The sequence below is a fragment of the Phyllobates terribilis genome, unplaced genomic scaffold (genome assembly GCF_046119375.1).
Source record: "Phyllobates terribilis strain yellow unplaced genomic scaffold, ASM4611937v1 Scaffold_2__4_contigs__length_985480577, whole genome shotgun sequence".
Lineage (NCBI taxonomy): Eukaryota > Metazoa > Chordata > Amphibia > Anura > Dendrobatidae > Phyllobates > Phyllobates terribilis.
Window position 1 is genome coordinate 446,988,267 of NW_027362762.1, and position 25,714 is coordinate 447,013,980.

General features: G+C 36.4%; 1 protein-coding gene across 1 annotated transcript; it reads left to right on the plus strand.

Annotated features, from left to right (window-relative positions):
* The first annotated feature begins 232 nt into the window (after positions 1-232).
* On the plus strand, positions 233-14,832 carry TBX2 (T-box transcription factor 2). Its single transcript, XM_073665492.1, has 8 exons — positions 233-371; positions 3,687-4,485; positions 5,294-5,561; positions 8,304-8,450; positions 10,197-10,273; positions 10,490-10,659; positions 11,788-12,380; positions 13,410-14,832. The coding sequence occupies exons 2-8, from the start codon at positions 4,121-4,123 to the stop codon at positions 13,848-13,850; spliced, it is 2,061 nt and encodes a 686-aa protein (XP_073521593.1). The 5' UTR covers positions 233-371; positions 3,687-4,120; the 3' UTR covers positions 13,851-14,832.
* The last annotated feature ends 10,882 nt before the right edge of the window (positions 14,833-25,714 follow it).

Here is a 25,714-nt window from a genome sequence, read left to right on the forward strand (position 1 = left end):
TGTCTTCCTTTAAATGTTTGTATTTGCTAATGGGGACTTTATTGGGAAGTTTGATACAAGAGGATTATGTAAATATATGTAGCATTTGTGCCAGTGAAAATGAGAGGGTAATTTGTAAACTTTCCATTCACTTCCTATAAGGTTTATGGAGCTATGTCCCTAGTCTGAAAAGAGGGAGGAGAATACAAGGGAGGCTTGCTTGGCTCCTTGTGAGAATTGTTATTTTTCATCAATCACTTGCAATTTGTCTAAGTGGACAGGACAGGACACCAGCAGCCGTGCTGACTGAGGTCACGGTGACAACACAGCAATGGAGAAGAGCAAATTGCGTTTGCTCACAAACTCACAGATCCAAATGACTGGCTATACAGGCAAGGCTCCATGTGACATGGGGGGATATGAGGGACTCTGACAGCTCTTAAACGGCCTGGCGCCAAGGTCTAAGTCTACAAGCTAAAAATAGTACATGGAGGATGAAGGGAGATGGGCCAAGATGAAAGCAGAGTGGGGGAAGTAGCATCGGATGGACAATTCCTTTAAATAGCGTTATTAACGTATTAATATTGAGTGGTTGAGGTCTACATACAGCAAAGCAGTTAGGAAATACCAAGGTGTGTGCATATACATTAAATTACAATTTTTCTTGGTTATGGTTATATTACTGAAAAATTACAATTAAACATTCTAATCAGAGAGAGAAAGAGAATGTGTGTGTGTTTGTGTGTGTCTGTGTGTGTCTGTGTGTGTATTGCATTTCAGAAATGTATCTACGCAGACATAGACTAAAATAGCATAACTTACTAATCGACCATAATGCATAAGCACTGGTCCCTATAGCTTACAAAAAAAAAAATATTTTAAAAAATCCCAGAAAATACCTTTGTGTTTTAGCATATAGTAAACATATAATTTTGCTTATATCACCATTTAACTTATTCTACTACCTTTCAGCAAAAAAAGTCACAATATAACAATGTATTTTTAGAATGCGGCTTAACTTAATAATGTTATCAGCATGATAAGTAGTAATATGAAAATAGTAATTCTGTTTTATAATTATTTAATAGCAGTAGTATGTGTATATATATATGTATGCGTGTATATGTGTATATATATATATATATATATATATATATATATATATATATATATATATATATATATATATATAGTCACCGCAGAGAGGTTATATAAATTAGTTTAATGCACTTAATTTGTTCCCGTGCATTTACATTATTTCTTGATTATTGCAAAGGTTATTTTGTGCATGTGTGAGTTCTAGAAAAAAATATGATGGCAGTGATGATCCTGCTTTTGGTTGATGGATTGATCCCACAGACTGTTGATAAGAGCCACTGCAGACTATTCCATGTTGTAAGTGGCCCTGATGTTACTTGTATAGGTTTGGTTGTGGCGCCACAGCCATTGAGCAATAGTGAAGAGCAGGACCAGGCCCAGGGAAATACTTGGGATGACACCTTGACTATCGCTTAATCCTGATGCCTATCTCTCCTATGACACTCTCCCCATCTGCTCCCTTATCTTGACTATACGTGACAGCAGGGACACATTTACACGATGAAATCATTCATTTACAGGAGAAAATGACAACATATTAAGTAGTGCTCAATCAGGACAATCCTGTGTTGTCATGTAACTAGATTAACCCATCCCTACTCGTATACTTGACAGATGGGTGCTAGCACCCAGATTATACATGTTCTTTACTTGAGACCCTACTGCCCATACACAATTCATGTGTACAAGTACAATCACATGTTACCTACAACAAGGTCTGCTGTCCTGTGCACACTGTGATGCCACAATTCTCCCGTATTTGGTTCTTTCTATCTCTCCCCCAACACATGCACTCATACAATATCACAAGCAAGATCAATAATGCATTGCTTATGATTGATGCCATCGATGAACACTGTGCCCAGGATACTATGTGCAGGAGCACATCAGACAGGACATGGCTGGGAAGCAGTCGTCCTCCTCTGATCTGGCGCAGGGCGTGCAGCGTTTGGAGGGCGCTGTTTGAAGATTTTTTGGGTAAATATGAAGTGACAAGAGACGGTTCTTATTGTAAGACGTCAGCAGACTGGCGCCAAGCAGCTCTTTAACAAACTGAGCCCCAGTTAATAAGAACAGATCTAGAAAAGGACATCTTAAAGAGACCTATCACTATTGCATATTACACATGCTTTTTTTCTGTATGGAGAACAAATTGCAAAAAGACAACTGTCAGCAAAAATAGAACACAGTAACACATAAACAAACACATATAGTTTGTGAATATAGACAGATAGATGAGCACACATTTGTGTTTTACTTATTTGTATTGAGGTGGTCCCTTGAACTAAAGCAGCATTGTATACAATGCCAGCTTTGTTGGGTTAAATAGGAACTTATAATTATTTCCCCCACAAGTGTGTATCTGCCTCTCCTGCACAGCTCTGTGCTGTGAACTTGTACCAAACTCTTCCCAGGATTCGGGGAAGGGACCAGTCACACAGGATAACAAGTCACACATGATAGCTGTGTACTGTGTCCTTTTCACCCTCATCTTCTCATCTGGAGCATGCATAGACGTTGAGACACTAGCCAGACATGTATGCCCTGACTGGTGACTCAGTAATACATGCACATGCAGTAGTAATACTAATAGAGATACAGAGGTGTGTATATGCAGTATATATATATATATATATATATGTATATATATATATATATATATATATATATATATATATATCAGATGTCTTGCAAAGGCATCACTCACCCAAATTTTGTATTATTCTTGAAATCCATTTACTAGGCGCTGCTTCCCATGTGAAGAAAGCTTCTTTCCTTTTTGAACTGTGCAAATGACCTCGGGGCTTGTATTTAAAGCGGCGATGCCCTAAAGTGTGCACACTGTCCTCTTGTAGTCAGTCCCCCCTCCCTATGTACAGAAGCAGTGCTGCACTCATACAAAAACTAGAACATTCATAGTACCAACCAGTCCCTCCACTATGTGCCAGTCGGTGGACTTCTGATACAACTAGGGTTGTTCATAGTGATCAGTGGGCCCCACCTCTAGCCAGTCTACATGCATTTAGCACTGCTTCATTTCAGAGCTCTGCTGCCTGTACATTTAGAGACTTCCAGTACTGTCTTGCTCTACAGCATCGACTAACTTCTGTGTCCGCATAGCAAAACTTTAAGTCTATCTATCTATCTATCTATCTATCTATCTATCTATCTATCTATCTATCTATCTATCTATCTATCTATCGATCGATCTATCGATCTATATCTCTAGCTATGTATGTATCTAGTCTGCCTTTGTCCATCTACTATACATACATTATTTTATGTAAACTTCTGTGATTATTTGTATAAACACAAACAGAATGCGAATGCTTTTGCTTAAAACTCCAGCCAAATTCTGTGGTCTGGTTCCCACTTGGCTTATGCTAAGGAGCATTTTGTAGCTATCCACTCCACAGGAGTTGACCCTGCCGGCATTGACCGTGTTTGAGCCCGGTTCTGAGACCTGCCCGGCTCCTGCAGGCAGGGGGTGGGAATCCATGGTTCTTTTCCTGCTGTCATTGGTTAATATTTTATCCTGTTGACATGTTTTCTTACTGCTGATGCTTCCGACACCTTCCTCTTCAGTGTCCCCCCTCTTTCTTCTCCAGATTTTGGCCTGAGCTGTGAAAACCCCGCCTATGGAGATTCACAATTGGTGGAGAAAGCGTAAAATCAGCAATCAAGGGGGCTTGGCTCATTAGTGAGGGGATCAGAGCAGGAAGGACATGTGAGATAGTCACAGTTTTCCCCAGATCACGACAAGATCTCACAGGATCGTGCAGCACTATGACTGGCCCCCGTCACACTTCTGCCCCACAACTTTCCTACACATCCCACTGATACAGACACCAAAGAGATCGGACATCACTAGTTCTGCAGCGCTGCTCCTGGGAACGAGGGCTACGGGTTCCACCACTACTACCAAGTGATCATCAGTGCTGGGAGTGACCAGGACTATAACCCTGTACAGAGAGCCGGCTGCTGGAAGCCTCTAAGACCTGACTGCAGCTCATTGTTCCCTCCTGGATACTTGAATGCACCGATGAGAGATCCAGCCTTCCCGGGGACTGCCATGGCTTACCACCCTTTCCACGCTCCTAGACCAGCCGATTTCCCCATGTCAGCTTTCCTTGCGGCCGCACAGCCCTCCTTCTTCCCGGCTCTGGCTCTGCCCCCGGCCGCACTGGGAAAGCCTCTCACTGACCCCAGCCTGGCTGGAGCCGCTGAAGCTGGGCTGCATGTCTCGGCCCTGGGACACCACCACCAAGCGGCTCATCTGCGCTCACTTAAGAGCTTGGAGCCAGAGGAAGAGGTGGAGGACGACCCCAAAGTCAACCTGGAAGCCAAGGAGCTTTGGGACCAATTCCATAAATTGGGCACTGAGATGGTCATCACCAAGTCTGGAAGGTCAGATAATCCTATTTAAGTCGTTTATATTTCTGGAACCCCGAACATTACATTAATAAAGTGCATTTTAGGGAGACTTCTGTTTCTCTAAGTTTATCATTGATATATTATTTTTCCCAGAATGCATAATATGTATGTAGCACATTGTATCCTAAAATATTTATTATACGAAAGTCAAATGTGAATACAAGTTTAAATTCTGTAGTTACACTTCTAACGTTTCATGGGAGAAATACTTAAACATTAGAAAGTCAAGTCTAATAAATCTAACGTCAGAGAAAGAACTGCACCACAAAACTGGCCTCGATAAGAAATAATAATAATTGTTCAAGTATTAAACAATTATAGAGACTAGCACATAAAGAAGTAAATCAGATTACAATAAGGAAACTGATAATCGTGGCAATGGACATTTATTGGCATTGATTTTATGCTTTACATGAAGTATGCCAAAATCTTGGCTATTTAGTGCTATGGGGAGATCATGTTTAGGTTTCACTTTAGTGCGAAGGATCAGGTCATGCATAAACTTGGCAAAATATATGTTTCAATATACTATACCTAATATGTTATCAGCAAATACAGAAAGGCCTATGATTGTACATGTGAAATAGCACAAAACGTGGTTGTACTTGCTCCTTATGTGTGCAAACTTTCAGGCCTAAAATGTGATATAAATTCTTCTGATGCAGCCACAGTAAATTCTGATATATATAAAATATTGTTAGAGTAGTATAAATCGTATAGTCTAGTAATTTGTTTGTGTATGACTACATCTAAATATGAAAGCTCTTGTTGCCTGTTGCAGGAGGATGTTCCCCCCGTTTAAAGTGCGGGTCAGTGGTCTCGACAAGAAGGCCAAATACATTCTATTAATGGATATAGTGGCAGCCGATGACTGTCGCTATAAGTTCCATAACTCTCGCTGGATGGTGGCTGGCAAGGCTGACCCAGAGATGCCCAAGCGTATGTACATTCACCCTGACAGCCCAGCCACCGGGGAGCAATGGATGGCCAAACCTGTTGCTTTCCACAAGCTCAAGCTCACCAACAATATCTCAGACAAGCATGGCTTTGTGAGTACATTCTATCTATCTATCTATCTATCTATCTATCTATCTATCTATCTATCTATCTATCTATCTATTTGATATATGTAAATGGTATAGCAAATGTACTAATAAATATACACTTCTACCAAAGAAGTAACAGCCTCACTTTAAAAGTACTGTAGAGCTGGTCATTGGGTTTACATGATAATAAACCCATTATATATATATATATATATATATATATATATATATATATATATATATATATACATTGGTGTATATGCTCCGTATATGTGCAATTTGTTTTTATACTTAAGGTCATTATTTGCTGGAGGAAGACCGCATAGCAGAATTCCCTATTTATGCTTCATTATCTCCTGAAGTAATTATAGTGCTATTAGTTTAATGTATATTTAATTGGAAACATATTATAACATACCTAAACATACATTACATATGTAAACATGAAACAAGAAAATATTACTTTCCGTATATGTAGCAGGACATATTTGTGTATGGTATCACATATTATATAAATTTCTTGTCCACTCAGATACCAAGGACACTATTGTCACTCAGAATTGGTTGATAATGTTTTATTATCATGCCTACATTCAGGAGAATATGGAAAATTGGAAATAGAACAATTGCGATTTACATTATTTCAGAAAGATTACCCTCAGTGGAATATGATTCATTTTGATAAATTTTTTAATAAACGTATTTAGTTATTATAATTACTTATGAATATTAGGAGGAGGGAAATTCTTTCCAACCAATATGTCATTTTAAGTGTTTTTTTTGTTTTTTTTTTATTGGTCAGTTTTAATGTTTACCGTATATGTTAAAATTATTCACATTCTGTCAGTGAGACTATTATAATACAATTTTCCGGTATGTATGTGATGACTTAAAAGCATCACATATATAAGGTAATTTTCCCAGGAGGACGATTCACCAGATAGATTGCATTTAAATCTGTAAAATGTGTAGGATTAAATAAAGCTGCAGAAATGAGGTCAGAGAGACTAGGCATCTATGAATGGGCTGCAGCAGAATGCGTGAAAGTTGTGCAGTAGTGGATGGCATACAGACATACAGTAGGTGTGGTATTTCGTGTCAGGCCCTAAGTATTTGAGTCAGTATTTCATAAGTATAATGTAGAGAACAACAGTGGTACAGGTGCACATATAGTACTTTCCACCAGCAAGCATGGGGGTTAACTGCTCTCAGTGCTATGAATATAAAACACGCTCTATAGAACACCATATCATATGAAGTACATTCACCGTATGATATAACTTTAAAATATCCTTTTCTATTGAAAATAAAGCTGTTTTAGGCCTTTACCTTCTACACAAATAAGACATTTCCTACATTTCATTGAAGGGAAAATAATTGCCTAATATCAGAGGCGCAATCAGTGTCTTTGACCCTTGACAGTTTAGGAAGTTCAGAATGAAAATTGCCCATGACCTGCTTTGATATGGTATCAAACATTCCCTGATTTTCTGTACAATTCCTCATTATAGTCTGGACTCTGTCGCTGTCTTGTGTAAGTCACATCATTGCCTTTATGGAGAATACGTCCTTATAATACTGCGACATGTGAGCCCCTTCTTCTTGGTGATGCCACCATCACTACGTTTTACCTTAGGTGGTTATCTATTCATTGTAAGAATCTCAGCTCTCCTCCGCCTTATCTGCATTATCTAAATTAACCTATTGCTTTCCGTGTGCATTACAACGACGACCTTGTATTCGTCATATGATGGAAGCATTTATTTTAAAAAATACCAACTCCAGTGCTAATGTTCTTCCAGCATAGATTCAGATATATTATTTTGCTCTAAGCTGATCCCCTTTAAACATTAGCAGGCTATCAGTTGCAGTGACATCCATCACTTGTAAAGTCCTGTATACATTTCCCTAATGACGATGTTAGTAGATTTTGCCTGAAATCCAAGCATCAGTGAATGGCATCAGCGTGGATTAGTAAACTTTAAACCCTTCCCAAACTGGTCGTGCTTCAAGGTGAATACAGCCTAATTCCAAACATGTCATAACTGCTGCTGCTACATGTTTAAATGGAAGCCCAGGTATATAATGTGTGCAAACACACAGTCACTATAGACATTACTTAACCCGTTCCTACCCATGAAAAATTCCATACTTGCTAGAATTAATATTTGTTTTATGGGCCTTATGACTGTAGTGTATCACTGGACAGCATAGCGCTTAATAATCAATGCCCATCTGTGGCCTGAGTGTGCCAGCCAACAGCCTGGATTTCTGCACTGGAGATTTGAGCGCCTGGATAGGAAGTGTCTTAATACGTTTTTTCCTCTACATTACAGTTGCTAGAATATTAATCAGATCGATTCGTTTTATGACACTTTGAGCATATTTATCCATCCAGTCGTTTTAATCTTCAGACAAATAGGAACAATTAATATATTGCTACTAAAATGTCTTATGTATGAAATACAATAAAGGGTTATACATGAAAGCAGCACATATATATATATATATATATATATATATATATATATATATATATATACATACACGCATATATACTTATATGTTTATATATATATATATATATATATACATACATACATATATATCGGTAATAATGAACTGGTAATACTAAGTAGAGGTTTTGTATTTAAGATATGTGATCATTGTAGTGATGCTGCAGTATTACGTTTATTTTATTTATATACTTACTAATATTTTTTCTTTTTTTTCTTTTTTTTTCAGACTATACTAAACTCCATGCATAAATACCAACCCAGGTTTCATATTGTAAGAGCCAATGATATTTTGAAGCTCCCTTATAGCACTTTCAGGACATATGTGTTCCCAGAAACTGATTTCATAGCAGTAACCGCTTATCAGAATGATAAGGTAAGAGAATATTACATATATTGATATTGTATTATTATTATTATTATTATTATTATTATTATTATTATTATATTGTTGTACATCCTGCAGGCCTGCAACAAAATATCTGATTTGCAACAGATTGAGTATGAATTCTTGCTTCTTCTTCTTTTTTTCGTATGGGATGATATATTGAATATAATTTTGGACTTGGTGGTATTTGGCTAACATGAGTTTATGAATTGTGAATTAATTCAGTCCATATTACTTTATGGTATGTTGGGAGAGGATTATGGGCCTAATGAATAGTTTGTGGTTGAGTTTTATGTGGCTTTCACGCTTTGTGTGTAGCTTTGCTGTAATTTCAGGCCTCATAATCTATGTCCTCTTTTCAGTTGCAGCAAGTGTATGTGTAATTAGCTTTACTTGTTTAGTTTGGCTCTAGTTTATATACCTATGGTTAATATGTGATCAGTACATACATATACATGCACTGTGTCCACAGCCCAGGACGCAGCTAAGCCCCTTGCTGCTGATGTTAATTGACAGATCTGTTAGAGGGTCCTGGTGGGCTTGTTCCAATCGTAAACTTTATGGCACGGAGTCACGATCGATTAAAGAACACTTAGGCTGCAGCCCAGCCACAAGCTGGCCAAAGGTGATAGGCAGTGTGCATCTTGGAGCAGACCGGGCTTCTTATTAAAAAGCTCATGCTGACTCGGGCCATTTAACCCCTATAATGCCAGTAGCAATAATAATGTTTTTTTGTTTGTTTGTTTGTTTGTTTTTTTTTTTCTCCTAAGCTCTACTATATTAATACATGTCTTGTTATATGTCGATCTTGTGTTGTTGCAATTCATTTATTTCATTAGGCGCCATTTATGATATGCTGCATGCATTGCGCGTATATATAGCTATTAATACACACATTTAGGCAGAAATAATATATCATAAATCGATTTAATCTGGATTATTTTGCTATCAGTGGGCCTACATATTGTTGATAGAAATGCATAAGAAACAACAAAAAAAGAAAATCAATTTGCTGAAGCAAATATACCATAAAGGAGATCAGCCATGCATTTTTAAAGATGGCATCTGAGGGGGACATATTTCAAAAGGCTGAATTATTTATTGCCCTAATGTCGCCTGCACCATAAGTCAGACTTATGTGGGAGATAAGAATAGCTTTTAACCAGCGCTGCAATGTTTAGTCGCCATCTTTCCTCCAGGGGGCTCTGAAAAATAACTTGCTATCATTAAAACTCTATTAATAATTCAAGGCAAACCTCAGCATCATTTTTAATAAAGCCTGCGGTGTGTTAAACCAGGGAGGCTGTGTGTAAAGGAACCTGCTGCAATCTAGGTAGGGCAGGGCATGCGAGGGTATTACAAGCTACAAAACTTGTATTTACTGTCAATTTTTAGGAATGTAAAATTAAGATAAACCTTGCCAGCCCTACAGCCTAGGTAAACATCTCAGCTACACCATACACAGATTGGAACTCTGTCATTCATCAAGAGATAATTTGTGCAACTTTGCTGGAACTTCTATCTATCTATCTATCTATCTATCTATCTATCTATCTATCTATCTATCTATCATCTAACTATATGTCATCTATCTATCATCTGTACAGTAGGTATACATGTCTGCTGTATTGCTACTAATTATTTTTAAAAGTTCATTTTATACATATAAAGTTGTTTTTATTTAAAATTGTGATAGTTTTACATATATACATTAACATCTTCTTTACCCCACAGATTACACAACTCAAAATAGACAACAATCCATTTGCTAAAGGATTTCGAGATACGGGTAATGGAAGACGAGAGAAGAGGTAACACAATGTAATATCATATTGTGGTGTACTAATATAAAATAAAATATAGTTCAATACTAGCAACAGATTAAATGCATTTGCTACAGCAAAATACTGGAGGTAGACTTGGTATATAGTTGAATGGCACTGGGGCACATTAAAGTGATAGTACCAATGGACTAGTATGTGGAAGGGCTAATTTTTCTTTTTTTCCCCCCTTATTTTATCTTTAAGAAAACAGCTGACGTTGCCCTCCCTGCGGATGTATGAGGAACAGTGCAAAGCAGACAGGGATGGGGCAGAATCTGACGCCTCTTCTTGCGATCCTGCCCCAGGCAGGGATGGTTTGCACTCTCCTCTGGGTACAGAGCCCAGTCCCCTAAGACTCAGCCGCAATAATAGAGGTAATTATGAAATGATGAAAACAACTTTGTCTACTTGTTCTACAACATATTGACTATATGATAGTATTGTTTATTATTATCAATAGTACATAACATTGCCATCCTAGTCTTCACACATATTTACACTCACACATATGATTTATGATATAAATACATAATGCATACCAGTTAATTCGCTTCCCTACATCTACTTTTGCTATGTGCTGCCATTTGTTATGACCTGCCTAATCTACTACTGTAATAGAGGCCTGTCCTATATAATTTTTATGTTTGGAAAAAGCATTTTTTTTTTCCCATATAAATGTAGTGAATAAACTAATTAAAAAAAAAAAAAAGTAGTTCGTGGAAATACTGGTATATTAGAGATATTTTTATGGAACCTTTGTACTTTTTACCCCTCTGTAAAATGTTATTACACACTTAACTATGATAGATCCTAATGCATAAACTCTGGATCACATAGAGGAAAATGGATAAATCTCATATTGATGAATTCATAATTGTAATATTCTTTACAAATAAAATGTTTATACCAGTCTGTTCAACTAAAACGGGAATGACCTCTGTCCCAATTGTTTATAAATCTGTCTATAAGAGCAAATCACTGGAGTATTTTTATATCAAGTGCTGGGCAGCATGTATATTATGTATGATATCATCGCACCATAATACACATCATTATATGATTATTTATAATCTTAGTATTTTCTTTTATACTATTATATTTAATACATTGTTAAATATTATTATAACATCTTCTGCCATTCTGAATTTGTCATTTTAATTTTAGCAATATTTGCATATGGCTGCAGCTCTGTTAACGTTACATTTGAAACCTCATTTTTTGCCCATTGTTTAATTTCCCTTTATGATCGGGAACACCCTATCATTTAGCTAGAATCAAAAAGCGGTGTGAGTGAAAATAAAGAAATGATAGAATATATATTTTCTTTTGATGAAAAAAAAAAATGGATTTTTACTGTCCTTTACATTAATTTTGTGTAATTCTAAAATTAGCAAACAGTTTTTTTTTATTTTTTTTCTTCGTCTTTCTCTAAAGCTGTAATGAACGGTTTATCACGTTATGATCAGAGAACCGTCATGAGCCATATGTCCTTTGCATTATAGATGAGAAGTACGGAGCAGACAGCGATCAGGAGCTGGAGAGGCGAGAAGTACGGATCGCCAGAGGTCACAGCAGCCCTGGGGGAACCCCCTCTGCTCCCAGTAGCCCCCGGTTAGAAGAGGGGGTTAAGGGGAAGACCACTCCAGAAAAGAAGACCGAGTCTCCTGGAAATCGAAAGGACAATGAAAGCAGCATCTTCAATGTTCGGAGTTTAGAGAAAGACAAACAGGAAAGCAGGAGAAAAGAGGACTCTAAGGCTGTGGAGGCAGAATGTGGAGGGTTGAGTAAAGAGACCTTTTCACCCCTCATGATACAGACTGACAGCCCTCCACAACTCAGCGCTAGTCACCTGCAGAGCTTGGCTCTCTCTGGTCTCCATGGGCAGCAGTTCTTTAACCCCTTGAATGCTGGACAACCCTTGTTCATCCACCCAGGACAGTTTACGATGGCCCCTGGAGCCTTCTCCGCAATGGGCATGGGACATTTATTAGCCTCTATGACTGGGGCAAGCGGCCTGGAGAATGGTCTTTCCTCAGTACAAGGTGCAGCTACTCCTTTTCCTTTCCACCTCTCTCAGCACATGCTGGCCTCTCAGGTGAGCATTCACTTCTTTATTACTTGGTTATTCTGGTGGGTACTGTGCAGCTCTACCATAGTTTAAGTAATTTTGTCTCCATAATAGGGTCTACAAAACATCTTTCACACCCTTCTTGTAGTAACCGATGTGACCTGTGTGTGACATCTTTCCCCATCTGCACCAGAAATAGGGCTCAGTCTTTGACAAATAATCATTCTGGAACCTTTTGATTTCCTTCTTGCTAAACCTGATCCACGTTTTCAGGTGTCTTAATGTCTTTTCTTGCTGGGCCCAGTGCATCCATTCATGTTATATTCAGTTTCTCATCAAGTCCCAGTGAACTATTGTGCTGGTCTCCCAACCACAGCCAGACAAATCTCCGACACTCGATCTGTAATCGATATTATCGCTGGCTTTTATTGGCACAAATCTCTTGCTCACATAAGCCGCTTCATTGTAATCTGCAGACGTTTATATGCTTGTTGTTTTATACCAGAAACTCCCTCTTCTTGTTTTATAAGAATATGGTTTACATATAAATATAATGTATTATAATACGAATAATAATACTTAAATACAATGTATAAAGATTAAAAAAAAATAAGAATGCATGAACAACATTACATTGGATAATAAAGGGAATAAAACCAGGAATCGAACTAGCTTGGAAAAGGCTCGAAAAAGGTTCACACTTTGGAACCGAAACGTCTACACAATGGGCCAAAAAACCCAAACCACTTGTTACATTACTTCAATGCAATGCCTGCAATACATAGTTCGGTTCGCTCTGGGGAGGCTTTACACTCGTTTTGCTCTGGTGCTGCTCTCTATATATATATGTATATATATATATATATATATATATATATATATATATATATGTGTGTGCATGCATAGATATATATGTATATATTAACGTGTTTAGATATTTAAGATATGTGATATCGATGTTACAAATTTTTGACCACATTTGATGTAAATATGACTTAATTTTTTTTTTTAAATAACTACAAAATCCGTCTATTAAATGCTGTTTTTTTCTTACAGGGAATTCCAATGCCCACATTTGGGGGGCTCTTCCCATACCCTTACACCTACATGGCAGCTGCTGCAGCTGCCGCCTCTGCTATGCCAGCCACAAGCGCTGCCGCCACCACAATGCCAAGGAACCCTTTTCTCAGTAGTACACGCCCTCGTCTACGCTTTAGCCCATATCAGATCCCGGTGGGCATTCCTCCCAGCACTAACCTGCTGACCACTGGATTGCCAGCAAGTCTCAATCCGGGATCAGAGAGCTCTAAACCAGGAAGCAGCCGGGAATCTAGCCCTATCCCAGACACTCCTGTCCGTAAAAGATCCCACTCTAACTCTTTGTCTCCAAAGAGTTCTATGAAGGATTCCATAAACGAGTTACAGAACATTCAGAGACTGGTCAGTGGTCTGGAGAGTCAGAGAGAGGTCTCCCCAGGAAGAGAGACCCCAAAGTGACTGGTACACTCAGTCAATCACCTGAGCCACAAGGGCTGAAAAGCACTGGGATTTTGTACAGCACATTATAGCTATTTATTTGAAAAGGTCAGCGATCAAAAGAGGAGGACTTGTACAAGACACACTGAAACCCCACTACAAATTATGAAGGTTTGAGAAGAATTCTAATACATCCACTTGTAAAAAATATATAGAATTATTCATGCAATATGATGAGACAAACGTACACCTATGGGGACTTCAAGGACTCGCAAATAATAGTCCTACTGTGGAGAAGAAGCCCCTAATACAATATTTGGCATGGCCCAAGAATGCAGAGACTAAATGCAATTGGTGATGGACAGGGGGGAGCAAGAAATTCCTTAAATTTCTGAAGATTGGGGGGAGGGAGGGTAGAAGGTATTTCTTTATATGACTATTGGAGACACAAGAAGTGAGATATGGAGGCTGTCTGCATTGATTGTGAAGACAGGAAGCCAGTAATCACGTAGACACCACAAAGACATGAAGATGCCACCTGCAGATAGGTAGACTGCATCCTGCACCAAATTACCAGTCTGGTACATTACTGGCTTTATACCTGTGTGCCAGAGATATTTATGAAAAAATGTAAATAAGCTAGACGGATCCCAAATATGCAAATTGGTATTAATTTATTCAGAGTTGTACATGGTGTGTACATAATATTTAGAGAATAATTCATTGCATTTAATTTTTTTTTCAATTTACATGATATATATTGTAAATGAAAACTTATCTAGCTCTTTGTGATTGAAGGAGGTGTAATATGGTTTTTTTAACTGTGTTTTATTATTTCTACCCGCCTGCTGGTGTTCGACAATCATGTGCCATCCATCAGAAATCAGTAACATAATTATGACTTATAATAATAATTAATAATGTACAGAGCGGGCATAAAATGCAGGAATAAACCTCAGGTTTTCTTTTCTTTTCACTCCAGTTCAATAAAAGTTAATGATCACGGACTGTGTTATTGTATTTTATTAAGTCATGATTTACAAACGTGCTGGTAACTCGGGTATCTATCTGTTCAGATTTTTTTTTTTAAACCCTCACGTCTTTCAATAAAAAACCTTAAATAATTCTAAATCCGTTTCAGACTCCATTTGTGTGTTTGGATAGAGAAAAATAAATATATTATTGTGTAATTAATTTGTGCTGCAATAATTACTCCCCACCCCCAAAAAATAAATAAATAAAAATATATATGGCGTTTGAATGTTAGGTTTAAATAAAAGGCATAGTATAACTTATGTAAGTAAACATACGATATAGCAAATAACTGTAATTATTTAGATTGTTTAGTTCGGCAGAATATTGTAGTATAATAACTTTTATTATTTTAAAGTATTCATTTTTTTTAGTCACACATTTATTTGATGTGTGTATCCCCATGATAATTACTTGTGTCTAGTTAAGTTACTCCTGTATGTTAAAATTAAAAGCGATGAAGTTTTTTTTTTTAATATGTATGTATCTATCTATGATCTATCACTTTCTCTTTATCTAGCTTTTTACAAATCTAATGTATCCATCTCTATCAATCAATATATATCTGTAACGCAGTTGAACTTTCATATAGTAAAGGTTTGTGTAGATCTTAACCTATACAGAATGCTGCTGTAGCTATCTATCTGTCTATTTATATATCTATGAATATAGCTATCTCAATCTATTTATCTAGCTATTTCCATATCTGATGTCTCTATCACTATTAATCAATATCTATCTGTAACGCCGTTGAACTTTCATATAGTAAAGGTTTACATATACCTTAGCCTATACAGAGTACTGCTGTATTATCTATCTATCTATTCCATATCTATCTATCTATCTATCTATCTATCTATCTATCTATCTATCTATCTATCTATCTATCTGTCTATTTCTATGAATATAGCTATCTCAATCTATTTTTCTATTTCCATATCTAATAAATTTCTATATTATATAGCTATCTCTAGTTATTTTTATCTATCTATCTATCTATCTATCTATCTATCTATCTATCTATCCATCTACCCCATATCTATCTATCTCTATATCTATCTATCCATATATCCACCCATCTATTGAATATCTATCTATTATCTATCTATTTATCTACCTATCTCATAGCTATCTAATATCTATTATCTATCTATATATTTGTCTATCTCTATCTATCTATTATCTATCAATCTATATATCTATCTATTGATTATCTATCTATCTTTCTATTATCTATCTTTCTATCTATCTATTATCTATCTTTCTATTATCTATCTACTGTATTATCTATCAATGTATATCTATTATCTATCTCATATCTATCTATCCATATATCTAGATGTCTATCTATCTATCTCATATCTATCTATGTATCTAGCTATCACATATCTATCTATCTCTATCTATCTACTGTATTATCTATCAATGTATATATCTATCATCTATCTATCTATCTCATATCTATCTATCCATATATCTAGATGTCTATCTATCTATCTCTATCTATCTATCACATATCTATCTATCTATCTCTCTCTATCTCTATAATCTATCATCTATCTATCTACTGTATTATCTATCAATGTATATATCTATTATCTATCTATCTATCTAGCTATCACATATCTATCTATCTCTATCTATCTCTATCATCTATCTATCTATCTACTGTATTATCTATCAATGTTTATATCTATTATCTATCTAGCTCATATCTATCTATCCATCCATATATCTATAGGTCTATCTATCTATCACATATCTATCTATCTCTATCATATATCTATCATCTATCTATCTACTGTATTATCTATCAATGTTTATATCTATTATCTATCTAGCTCATATCTATCTATCCATCCATATATCTATAGGTCTATCTATCTATCTATCTATCTATCTATCTATCTATCTACAGTATCTATCTATCTATCTATCATCTATCTATCTATGGGTCTATCTATCTATCTATCTACAGTATCTATCTATCTATCTATCTACAGTATCTATCTATCTATCTATCTATCTATCTATCTATCTATCTATCTATCTATCTACAGTATCTATCTATCTATCTATCTATCTATCTATCTATCTATCTATCTATCTATCTATCTATCTATCTATCTATCTATCTATCATCTATCTTTGTGCTGATGGTTTTCTAGGGGAACTGCGGGAACGTTGGTAGAAATAGTTGTTGCCTGTATGTCATTTGGTTCAGGAAAGCTTAGGCTGCTTCCATGCATATTCCCATCCGCTTTACATTACTGCCATGTAATTATCCACAGCACACTTCATAGACTGACTGTACTGAGGTAGTCTCCAGCTCTAATCTACTTCCTCCTCCATCATTTCTATTATTTCTACACAGGCAATGCAAGTTGCCACAAATAAACCTTAATAAGTGGCATATAGAGATTTGGCCCAGGATTACATAAAGCTAATTCAATGGTTGCCTCCATGTTGCATGCAGACATGACAAAATGTCTACAGAGACTTGGAACAGGCACCTAGAATATCCCGTCACTGTGGAGGGCTACAATAGAAAATGGCTGATCTTTTCTATACACAAATGCTATAGTACTACAGTCATAAGTCAATATTACAATTGGGAAACATAAACATAAAATGCTAATGATATTTATAACTATTAATGCCTTCACTAAGGGTCACAATTTTGCGAATAAAAACGTACTGTGTGGCAGATAAAAGCAGTATTCCCGCCAATTGCAGTCAATAAGATCACATGTTTTATTTCGCAGTTTGCGGTGTGTGATGGAAGCCGCCCTGTGATTGGTTACTAGGCGCAGCATCTACGCACTGCACATGTCTGGTGACAGACGTCGGAAATGTCACCCAGCTGGTGTATGGCCCAGCAGGCTGCACTATGGGGCGTAGTGTATTGTGCGGGTGACTACATGCATGCTGTGGATATATCTGGTTACAGTCCACGCTCGGGTTGCTCCTCACATTACAGGGAGCCCAGGAATCAGCCATATTACAGTGTGTAGTGAGAGGATGCGGTTCCTTCATGCTATCTCTCAGGAGAACGGACGGGAGGTGCACGCTTCCCTGTTCCAAGCACAACTTCACGGCTTTATGGTAAAGCAATAAATGATGGAATAAACAAGTCCTTTCCTCACCAATTACTTCTCTCTCATTCTAAGGAAGATTTATTAGTCCAAGTGAAACTACAAGACGGTGACGTCACCGTGCGGACAGAGACCGCACAGGGAGACTCGTGAGGTGCGGGCGCCCCCTGCTGTCGCAATAGAGAATGTCTCTCGTCAATAGGATGTGAACGAAGTGATTTCAAATTGGTAGATAATATTGTAGACTACAGGATGCAGGACACGGGACGTCCTACAGAGCGGGTCACTCACCCGGGGTCCAGCTTCTGAGGGGCTTCTCCTCATCAGGGGAGAGCAAGGCTGCAGTTTAGAAGCTGGAACGTCACATCTAGGGCGAATAAACAGCTCTTACCCCCCAAACCTCTATAGGCATATTGTCTCTATGTGTCTACATTCAGAGACACTGGACAAGTCACCTGGGAAGAATCATCTGTCTATCTATCTATCTATCTATCTATCTGTCAGTCTATCTATCTATTCCATATCTATCTATCAGTAATGAGCGAGCACTTGTTTAACCCTTTAAACGAGCACGCTCGGGTACTCGCCGAGCATTTGCAGCATGCTCGGCATCAATGAAAGTGTCGCCACGACTGCATGTGTCACGGCTGTCATACACCTGTGACACATGCAGGGATTGTCCATCAATCCCTGCATGTGTCACAGGTGTATGACAGATGTGACACATGCAGCTGGGGCGACACGTTCATCGATGCCGAGCATGCTGCAAATGCTCGACGAGTACCCGAGCGTGCTTGTTTAAAGGGTTAAACGAGCATGCTCACTCATCACTACTATCTAATATATCTATTGATCTATCTATCTAGCCCAAATCTATCTATCTATCTATCTATCTATCTATCTATCTATCTATCTATCTATCTATCTATCTATCTATCTATCTATCATCTATCCCATATCTATCTATCTATCATCTATCCCATATCTATCTATCTATCTATCTCATATCTATCTATGTATTGTAGAAGAAAAGCAGGCAGCACTCCAAAAATAGATGAAAAGGACTTTATTAGCCCATCTGGTGTGGCAGTGTTTCGGCTGTGGACAACCTTTTCCAAGCCTTTGGAGTCCTGCCTGCTTTTCTTCTATAATATACACTACCGTTCAAAAGTTTGGGGTCACCCAGACAATTTTGTGTTTTCCATGAAAACTCATACTTTTGTTTATCAAATGAGTTGCAAAATTAATCGAAAATATAGTCCAGACATTGACAAGGTTAGAAATAATGATTTTTATTTGAAAGAATAATTTTCTCCTTCAAACTTTGCTTTCGGCAAAGAATGCTCCGTTTGCAGCAATTACAGCATTGCAGACCTTTGGCATTCTAGCTGTTAATTTGCTGAGGTAATCTTGAGAAATTTCACCCCATGCTTCCTGAAGCCCCTCCCACAAGTTGGATTGGCTTGATGGGCACTTTTTGCGTACCATACGGTCAAGCTGCTCCCACAACAGCTCAATGGGGTTGAAATCTGGTGACTACGCTGGCCACTCCATTACAGATAGAATACCAGCTGCCTGCTTCTTCCCTAAATAGTTCATGCATAATTTGGAGGTGTGCTTTGGGTCATTGTCCTGTTGTAGGATGTAATTGGCTCCAATCAAGCGCTGTCCACAGGGTATGGCTTGGCGTTGCAAAATGGAGTGATAGCCTTCCTTATTCAAAATTCCGTTTACCTTGTACAAATCTCCCACTTTACCAGCACCAAAGCAACCCCAGACCATCACATTACCTCCACCATGCCTGACAGATGGCATCAGGCACTCTTCCAACATCTTTTCAGTTGTTTTGCGTCTCACAAATGTTCTTCTGTGTGATCCAAACACCTCAAACTTTGATTCGTCTGTCGATAAAACTTTTTTCCAATCTTCCTCTGTCCAATGCCTGTGTTCTTTTGCCCATATTAATCTTTTTCTTTTATTAGCCAGTCACAGATATGGCTTTTTCTTTGCCACTTTGCCCTGAAGGCCAGCATCCCGGAGTCGCCTCTTCACTGTAGACGTTGACACTGGTGTTTTGCGTGTACCATTTAATGAAGCTGCCAGTTGAGGAGCCGTGAGGCGTCGATTTCTCAAACTAGAGACTGTAATGTACTTGTCTTGTTGCTCAGTTGAGCAGTGGGGCCTCCCACTTCACTTTCTACTCTGGTTAGAGCCTGTTTGTGCTCTCCTCTGAAGGGAGTAGTACACAACGTTGTAGGAAATCTTCAGTTTCTTGGCAATTTCTCGCATGGAATAGCCTTCATTTCTAAGAACAAGAATAGACTGTCGAGTTTCACATGAAAGTTCTCTTTTTTCTGGCCATTTTGAGAGTTTCATAGAACAAACAAATGTAATGCTCCAGATTCTCAACTAGCTCAAAGGAAGGTCAATTTTATAGCTTCTCAAATCAGCCAAACCGTTTTCAGCTGGCTAACATACTTGTGCAAGGTTTTTCTAAACATCCATTAGCCTTCTTACACAGTTAGCAAACACAATGTACCATTAAAACACTGGAGTGGTGGTTGTTGGAAATGGGCCTCTATACACCTATGTAGATATTGCAATAAAAACAAGACTTTTGCAGCTAGAATAGTCATTTACCACATTAACAATGTATAGAGTGTATTTCTGATTCATTTAGTGTTAGCTTCATTGAAAAAAATGTGCTTTTCTTTAAAAAAGAATGAAATTTCTAAATGACCCCAAACTTTTGAACGGTAGTGTATATATAACAATGGGATAGTTGTTGGGGAGGCCTTGCACCCATCTTTTCCAAATTGGCGCTGTTCCGATTTTTTATCTATCTATCTATTCATCTATCAATCTATTATATATCTATCTATCAATCTATTATCTATCATCTATCTAATCTATAATCTATCTATCTTTCTATCTATCTATCTATCTATCTTTGTTTTTCTTAATTTGTTTATTCTTTCTTTCTCTGTTTCTTTCGCTCTCTCGTTTTATCTAATATATCTTTATTTTTCTCTTAATTTCTTTAGTCTTTTTTTCTTTTTCTTAAATTCTTTATTCTTTTTCTCTTCTTTTCCTTAAATTTGTTCATTTTTCACTTTCTTTCGTTTTCTTTCTCTCTCATGTTTACCTAATGTATATCTTTCTTTTTCTCCTTACGAAATTCCTTTATTCTTTCTTTCTTCTTTTTCTTAATTTGTTTATTTTTTTCCCTTTCTCTCTTTCTCTCTCTCTATATATATGCACAAACATATATATATATATATATATATTATATATTCATTATTATATATATCATCTCCAATTTCTATAGTTCTTTATTTCTCTATCTCGCTGTCTATCTAGCTTGCTATATTTTTCTTTTTTTCCTGTATATCTTTTATATAACATATATAGTATTACCAATTCAATTACAATCATTTATAACAATACATATATAAGGTACTCATAAAGTGTATGCAAATTACATAAATATATTATAAAATTAATTGAATGTGTCTAAGTGTAATACATCAATTTGTAGGTCTCATTCAGATGTCCGTGAATCACAAATAGATGCAGTAGCTGTGTTTTTCTATGGGATTGTTCACATGTTTGTATTTTTATGTGGACCATGTGTCTGCAAAAAATCATGGAGACAGGTACGTTTTTGTTCTAATTCTCAACTCAAAATTACCCATTCAAGTCTATGGGTCTGTGAAGATTATGGTCAGCACATGGATGGCATCAGTGTATTGTACTGTGTACTGTGCGTACTCCAGACGATATAGGCATTGCTAATATAGAGATACATACCAAACAGGTTTCTGTCTAACAGAGCATGCATGCGATTGCATATTTAATAAGGAATGCTAGTGGACACCATTTTTTAAAAGGTCAGACGATTCACACCCAAAACCATACTAAAATAGGTATACACTATAAAATTCAAAGAAGCTTTACTGGCAGGGCCAAATAAACATTATGCCAAAGAACATGTACAATAGGGAATAGGGATAGTGACTGTGGGATGATGGGTAGGGACTATAGGAAAGATGGATAGGGTGGGGGCTAAGGAAGTCCATGGCATATCATATTCTTTCTCGCACTCCCATGCGCTCACATACTGCGCTGCTATCTCCTCTATCTATTTATCTATCTGTCTATATATCTATATCTATCTAATTCAAAAAATTGGATGCAGCACACCATTCAGAGTGAAAAAAAGTGCCGTTTAATGGCCCATCATGGCGACGTTTCAGTTCTGTGCTGAGAACCTTTCTTAAGCTATCTACAAAAAGCAATTGGAGGCAGCACACCAAAAAAGTATGAAAAGTAGTGAAGTTTAATTACCCATTGTGGCACTGTTTCAGTCCACAGTGTAGCGGATTCACAACATGGATTGAAACGTCACCACAATGGACTTACGGTAATTCTTTTTCATACCTTTTTTTTGGTGTGCTGCCTACAATTGCTTTTTGCATTTCGATGGCACCCATATTATTTTTGTGGTGCTGCTCCAGCTTCTATCTATCTATCTATCTATCTATCTATCTATCTATCTATCTATCTATCTATCTATCTATCTATCTATCTATCTATCTATCGATCTATCTATTATAATAACATTTTATCTCATTATTGGAATATTGAGAAACATCTTGTAGATTACACACCAGCATTTCAATAGTGTTCGTAATCACCCATTCATGGCTTATGACTGCTGTCCTAATTAAATATTAACAGTGGATATAAAGTAAAAGATATTTTACCTGTTTAGGATAAATACAGATTAGGTATTACACTTTGGTTACAGTTTGTGCACTTGATTTTTAGATTAATATTTCCATAAAATATTTTCTTAAAAAAATAGTGCTTTCTGTGACTATTATAATGAAACATTAGCCAATATAACTTAACCAAAAAGAGTATTAGTTTTCATTACATTTACGATTGCTATACTGGAAGTAAATTAAAAATCTGTTTGTATGGGATTTAGTTTCTGCTCACATTACCATCATTGTTTTTTTCTATTATGAATGCTATGACAGATAGGTTCTCAAGTGGATCTGAATGAATGAGTAGTTTGTAAATAGTTGTCTTTTATTTCTTTGCAGAATGTTATTCTTTGGTTTGTAAATTGATCTGATGCTAGGTTCACATCTGCGTTAGAAACTTGGTTTCATTAGGATTTACATTTTTGCCATTTCTAGAATAAGAGAATCTTTTGATATGTAAACTTTGTTTTGCAATTGATCTAGCCTGATCAAGGCTTGTTTGCACCTATCTGGCTGTCTGTTCTGTTTCCCTCTGGTGTGGTAGTGAAATGCTGTAGGGAAACTGATGTAAGAACTGATCCTATAGTTTGCTATGGGATTGTTCATATCACCAAGCACATCACTTGTTGCGCTGGAGCTTGTGGTGGAGCTGGATCAAAAAAATCTGCATGTTCTGTTTTCCAATCCAGTTCCATGTTTTTGCAGTAAAAATTGGTAAAATAAGCTTAATGACAACTGACGAATGTCTGCATCAGTTTTGACATGAGCTGTGATTAGTTGATGGAAATGATGGATATGAAAATTGTGCTGAAGACATTTGATACATAAAATCATTAGTTTGGATGGGTGTGGAGCTTTTTTGAAAATATTTTTCAGTGTCTGTAGTTTAATATATAGAGTTTACATGTTATAAGCGCTTTTAGTTTGTGGCCTTTATGTGATTTTTTTTTACTCAGTCCCGTTGTTGGCATTTTTTTTACTGTAGGCATCTATATAGGACTTTGTAAATCTCAGAAAATATGCCACACCACATATAGTTCAGTTGAATCCATGTATTTTAAGCAGAGGAAATAATTGCTTACCTGTTATGTGAATTCATCCTAAAAAAAACCACACACATTTTAAAGATAATTATATGGTCCAGAGTTTTTATAGCATTCCATTAACACTGTCAATATTTCATTGACACGGTAAATGGAAAGTTGCCTTTTACATGTATCTCCAACAGATGGAGCCAGGCTGCTTCTTATGGTTCAAAATAGTGAGACCAGATTTAGAAATAATGGCATTTTTTTATGCTGTTTCAAAATTGTTATTTTTGGGAGTCAAAATACTGCTAATAAATGTTTCTTTTAATGCTATTGAATATGACTAGAAAGTCTACTTACACATATCTACACAATATTTTTAGTGTTTGTTTAAAAAAAAAAGAACAAAAAAAAAAACAACAACCCAGCATGCTCTTGTTACGGATTTCAATTTGGTATTTTTCCCATTGGCTTCTCTATTGAACTTGAAAAATACTTGAATAAAACAATTTTTCAATGGTGCAAAATGTAATGGCACCTATAGTATAATTATTTATTTGTTTATTAATTTATTTTAAATGGATGTGCATAAATCTGCACAAGTGCGTGGAGTTGAGTCTTTGTCATATTTTTACTGTGCTACTTTTGCAGTTCTTAGTTTTATAACATATGCTAGAGAGCCTTAATAAAATGCTATTAAATGTGTGTAATTAAGTATAATAATAAGTATAAATCTAACTTTACATTCATATGTGATGTTATTGTTAATTTTTTTGGAGACTTTAATAATTCTCGAGACTGAAATAAAAAAACAAAATATATACAAAATCTAAGTTATAAATAAAAGTCATATATAATAATAGTAATAACAATAATAATGTATTTTCTTTATGTCGAGCAATGTAGAAATACTACAAATGCATAGCACAAACAGAAAAAGCAGCTCTTACAATATCTATGGCAAGATCCAATATAACATACTTATTATATAATGTGTATAAATATATATATATAATTTTTCATATTTTTTCCATGTATAAAGAAAAGTTTCTGCATTTTATAACCTCATGCTTTTGACATTATATGCTTAGGAGTGCATTAAACATTTTCATTGTATGCTTGTATCTGCAGAACTGTTGACTACTAATGGACAAAAAAACCCTATATGCAGCAGAAAAGGGAACTAAAAGTTTCATAGAACGCTATGGTTAAGTTCGCAAGATGAGTTTTTGGTGCATTTTTGATGCCGCATATTTTTGCTGCGCAAAAAACACAGTATGTTACAGTTTCTGCAAAGTGGATGGGATTTATAGAGATCTCATGCCCACTATACTTTTTTACACAGAATAAAATGATCTGTAGTGCATGTTTGAGATCCACAACATGTTAATTTTTCTTGTGAGTACAATGAGCTTTCTATGCGGATTTTCCCTATAGACTTGCATTAGATACTAAAAAATCTGCAGGTAAAAAATACACATGACTTTATGAAAAAAGTTTTGTGAACGACAAATACCAGGAAGTATATGAAACAAAGCAGCTTTATTTAAATCATAGACTAGAGATTGTCAGAAAGTGCATATTGGGCATTAATTAAGTACTATTGAGTTTTTTTGCGCTCACCTTGTGATGCTGTGAAACCACTACAATTGATAACAATACCCCTGCTGCTGCTCTGATGGTTGGATAGACCGACACCGATATATACCAAAAGGGGAAATGTGGGTATGCTGCACTGATTGTGGCCACAGTAACATAAGGAGTAAATGTGTATTACTGGTGTTCTCTGCTGCTGACTGTGGGAACTTCTTATTTTCTCTTTTATCAGCCAGCGGCATAATAATAATAATAATAATAATAATAATAATAATAATAACCCAATGTTGAAGATGGTCTGGTGGTCAACATATTTTCATGGGATCAGCATTATAAAATCACATGCTATTTCTAGAAACTTT